General features: G+C 41.5%; 1 protein-coding gene across 1 annotated transcript in view; it reads left to right on the top strand.

Moving 5' to 3' along the window:
• The window catches only part of Pmar_PMAR009722 (protein phosphatase 2c, putative), a gene marked incomplete at its 5' end in the record, with an annotated part of 3,809 nt that extends 1,491 nt beyond the window's left edge, over positions 1-2,318 (top strand). The window contains 7 exons of the mRNA XM_002777363.1: positions 52-147; positions 199-302; positions 347-434; positions 506-597; positions 685-772; positions 822-980; positions 1,272-2,318. Of these exons, the coding sequence (XP_002777409.1) occupies positions 52-147; positions 199-302; positions 347-434; positions 506-597; positions 685-772; positions 822-980; positions 1,272-2,201 (1,557 nt within the window). The 3' untranslated portion in view covers positions 2,202-2,318. The remainder of the gene's footprint in view (positions 1-51; positions 148-198; positions 303-346; positions 435-505; positions 598-684; positions 773-821; positions 981-1,271) is intronic.
• Between the last annotated feature and the right edge of the window lie 602 nt (positions 2,319-2,920).

The following is a 2,920-nucleotide window of genomic DNA, read 5'->3' on the forward strand; positions in this document are numbered from 1 at the left end:
TGATATCAGCTATGCCTGATTTACGGTATGATTATAATTATCTTTTATTAGTATTATTATAATCCACTTATTGTATCATGTGCTAGGACAAGACAGTTATCTAATGAGGATACCCATATTATACTCGGCTGCGATGGGATATGGGAGGTAGTAGTAGTGTTGGTAGTAGTAATAGTAGATGTATCTACACTTTAATAGATACATTCTAATCAAGAGGCTGTTGATTATGTGTTGGCACATGAGAAGGCGGCACTTGGTCTTATTAATAGGACTCCACATTCCATAGGAGTATGGAGACGAAGGTAGTAGTTATCATAGATATACGATAAGACGTACATGGTCTCAGTAAGGGGAAGAAGAGGAAGGGGTCTCCAGTGAAGACTGGTGAAAAGGCTCCTGAGGTCCGATCATTCAAAGAACCACGAATTAATGATGTATGACGACTTCATCATCATCATTAATGATAATGAGGAGATAGTAGCAGTAATAGTCATCATCCTTGTAGGTTACTTTACATCCCGATGCACATGCATCACAAACAGCGTTCTCTCTAGCGGCATTATCAGGAGCTGCATGTCAGGCCACAGTCTGTCCAGAGTAATAATAATACTCTCTACTCTTCCATGCGAGAGGTTCCCGGTTCGATCCTCGGCGGCGATACTTTCGTATCATGGACTAATTCAGATTACGTTTTGATGATCCCAAATTTGAAGGGAATGGCTGCGACAATCTTACGTTCATGATTATCAAGATACCCGAAGAAATACGCAAGGTCGGCGCAAGGCATCTGTTTACGGTTATTCTATAATGTCTTTACGCAGGCCTTACCTCCACCGAACCCTGAAGAGACTATCTCAGCTGGACTACCAACTGTATATGGTCAGTTGCCAACAACAAGGAAACGTGGCTTCAATGGTAAGGAGGTGGAAGAAGAGAAAAACAACACCAACAACAATACTATGGAGCCCAATGCTAAACGAGTAAAGACGACGACGACGATGGTGATAGATGGTGATACTGAGGATGATACATCACCGCCATCATCATCATCATCAACTGCTACTGCTACTGTTGATATTATGGTTAACAATAACGATGTTAATGGGATATGATAATAATAATAACAAGAGCAGTGTAGCAAGTTTACGCAAGTATGTTGTTGTTATTGAGTTGTTGTTGTTTATGCCGTTGTTCCTGCTGCTGTTCATGGTGGTAGATAGTTATATTCGTAGCTTTCTTCATATTCCTAATAAGGTACTTGTTGTTGTTAGCACTCTTATAATCCCAGATCTCCTCGTACCTCCTTAATGTGTCGTCGTCGACGTAATCCTATTATTACAAGAGTCCTTCTGAAGAATCTATCATTTCACTTCGAAGACTACGACCTGGAGAATGATGATCGTGATGGCACTTACTCGATTCATGTCGACCCTAGGAGATTACGAACAAGGAGTAGGAGTGAGAATGATATTCAATGTCAAAACGAAGATGTGAGGACGCCTCTACTGGCTGAATTCCATCCTGATACCGGTGAGCTCATACACGCCACGGATTTGTATAATAATAATGAGGAGCTAAGGATGTCCCATGAGCCCTTTTTTGAAGGGTATGATGATGATCATCATCATCATCAACTGTTATCATCAGTCCGACGACAACAGTCCTCTTGTCTCTCTGGAGTTACAACATTGATGGTTCGCAATATCCCTAGTCGTTATCTACCTCATGATTTCCGACGATTAGTCTCTTCAATGGGCTTTGCTAATGACATGGACTTTTTCTATATGCCCATGGATATTGTCAAATCGAGGAATCTTAGATATGCATTTATTAACTTTGTATCAGAAACTGTAGCTGCCCGTTTTATTGATCTATTCAGTGGTTATAGATTCGATGACGATAATAATAGTTATTATCGAGGTTCTGCTGGTAGTAGTAAAGTATGTGAAATAAGTCCAGCGAGGGTTCAAGGTTTCTACCCAAATGTTGATCATTTCCAGAATTCTACCACACGATTCAACATCCCCAATAATTTCAAGCCTATCGTCATTGAGAACGGTGAGGAGATCCCCATTCAGGGGTATCTTAAGAAAGGGAGATCTAATTCTCATATCAACACTACTACCACTAATGGACTACGTCATAATCGTCATCATCATCAAGGACGACTCGATAGGTCTAAATCAAGTGTCTATTATTGATCAATATTTTTATATCTATCATATATCTATCATAACGTCTTTAACGTCAGCCTTGCCATCAATATTCCCCATTTTTCGATATCACTCAGTCCCTCCCCTCAGGCTGCCCGCATAAGCCCTGCAAATGACCGAGGTTGGACCGGAATCGATTGACTTGTGTTTAGTATTAGAAGCTCAACTCTGGGAATATGAGCATAACAAGTGATTCATCACATTCATTATGGTAATACATCAAAAGGGTATCTATCATGATATAACCTCAATGGTATCATCTATCATGATATAACCTCAATGTGATATGAATACTGAAGATTGAAGTGGTACGTATACGTCCTTCGGGACATACTCTTTTCCAAGGCGCGCGCGTGCGTAAGAGGCGACCCAGTACGCCACGTCACCTCACGTCTCGTCTCGCCCTGCGCGATCGCTCTTCCTTAAGCCGGAGTCTTAGCTTTACTGCGCTATCGATCGGTCTGTCCGAAGTTCATAGCGTCGAGCTACTTTTTATCTGTTGCAGTTGTTACTCCGCACACTTGTCTACACCCGAGTTCACAGTCCGTCAATCTATATCATGGCGACACCTGGGAGATCTACTACTAATCCCCTGTTACCTTCTGAGACGGACTTCCATGATTCGTCAGTATATGACTCGGTTATTCAAGCGACGAATAGTGATGATCTCGGTCAGCTTAAACAGCAGTTAACCACATTTCGGCGAA

Source organism: Perkinsus marinus (genome assembly GCF_000006405.1).
Source record: "Perkinsus marinus ATCC 50983 genomic scaffold scf_1104296951958, whole genome shotgun sequence".
NCBI classification, from domain to species: Eukaryota; Perkinsozoa; order Perkinsida; family Perkinsidae; genus Perkinsus; species Perkinsus marinus.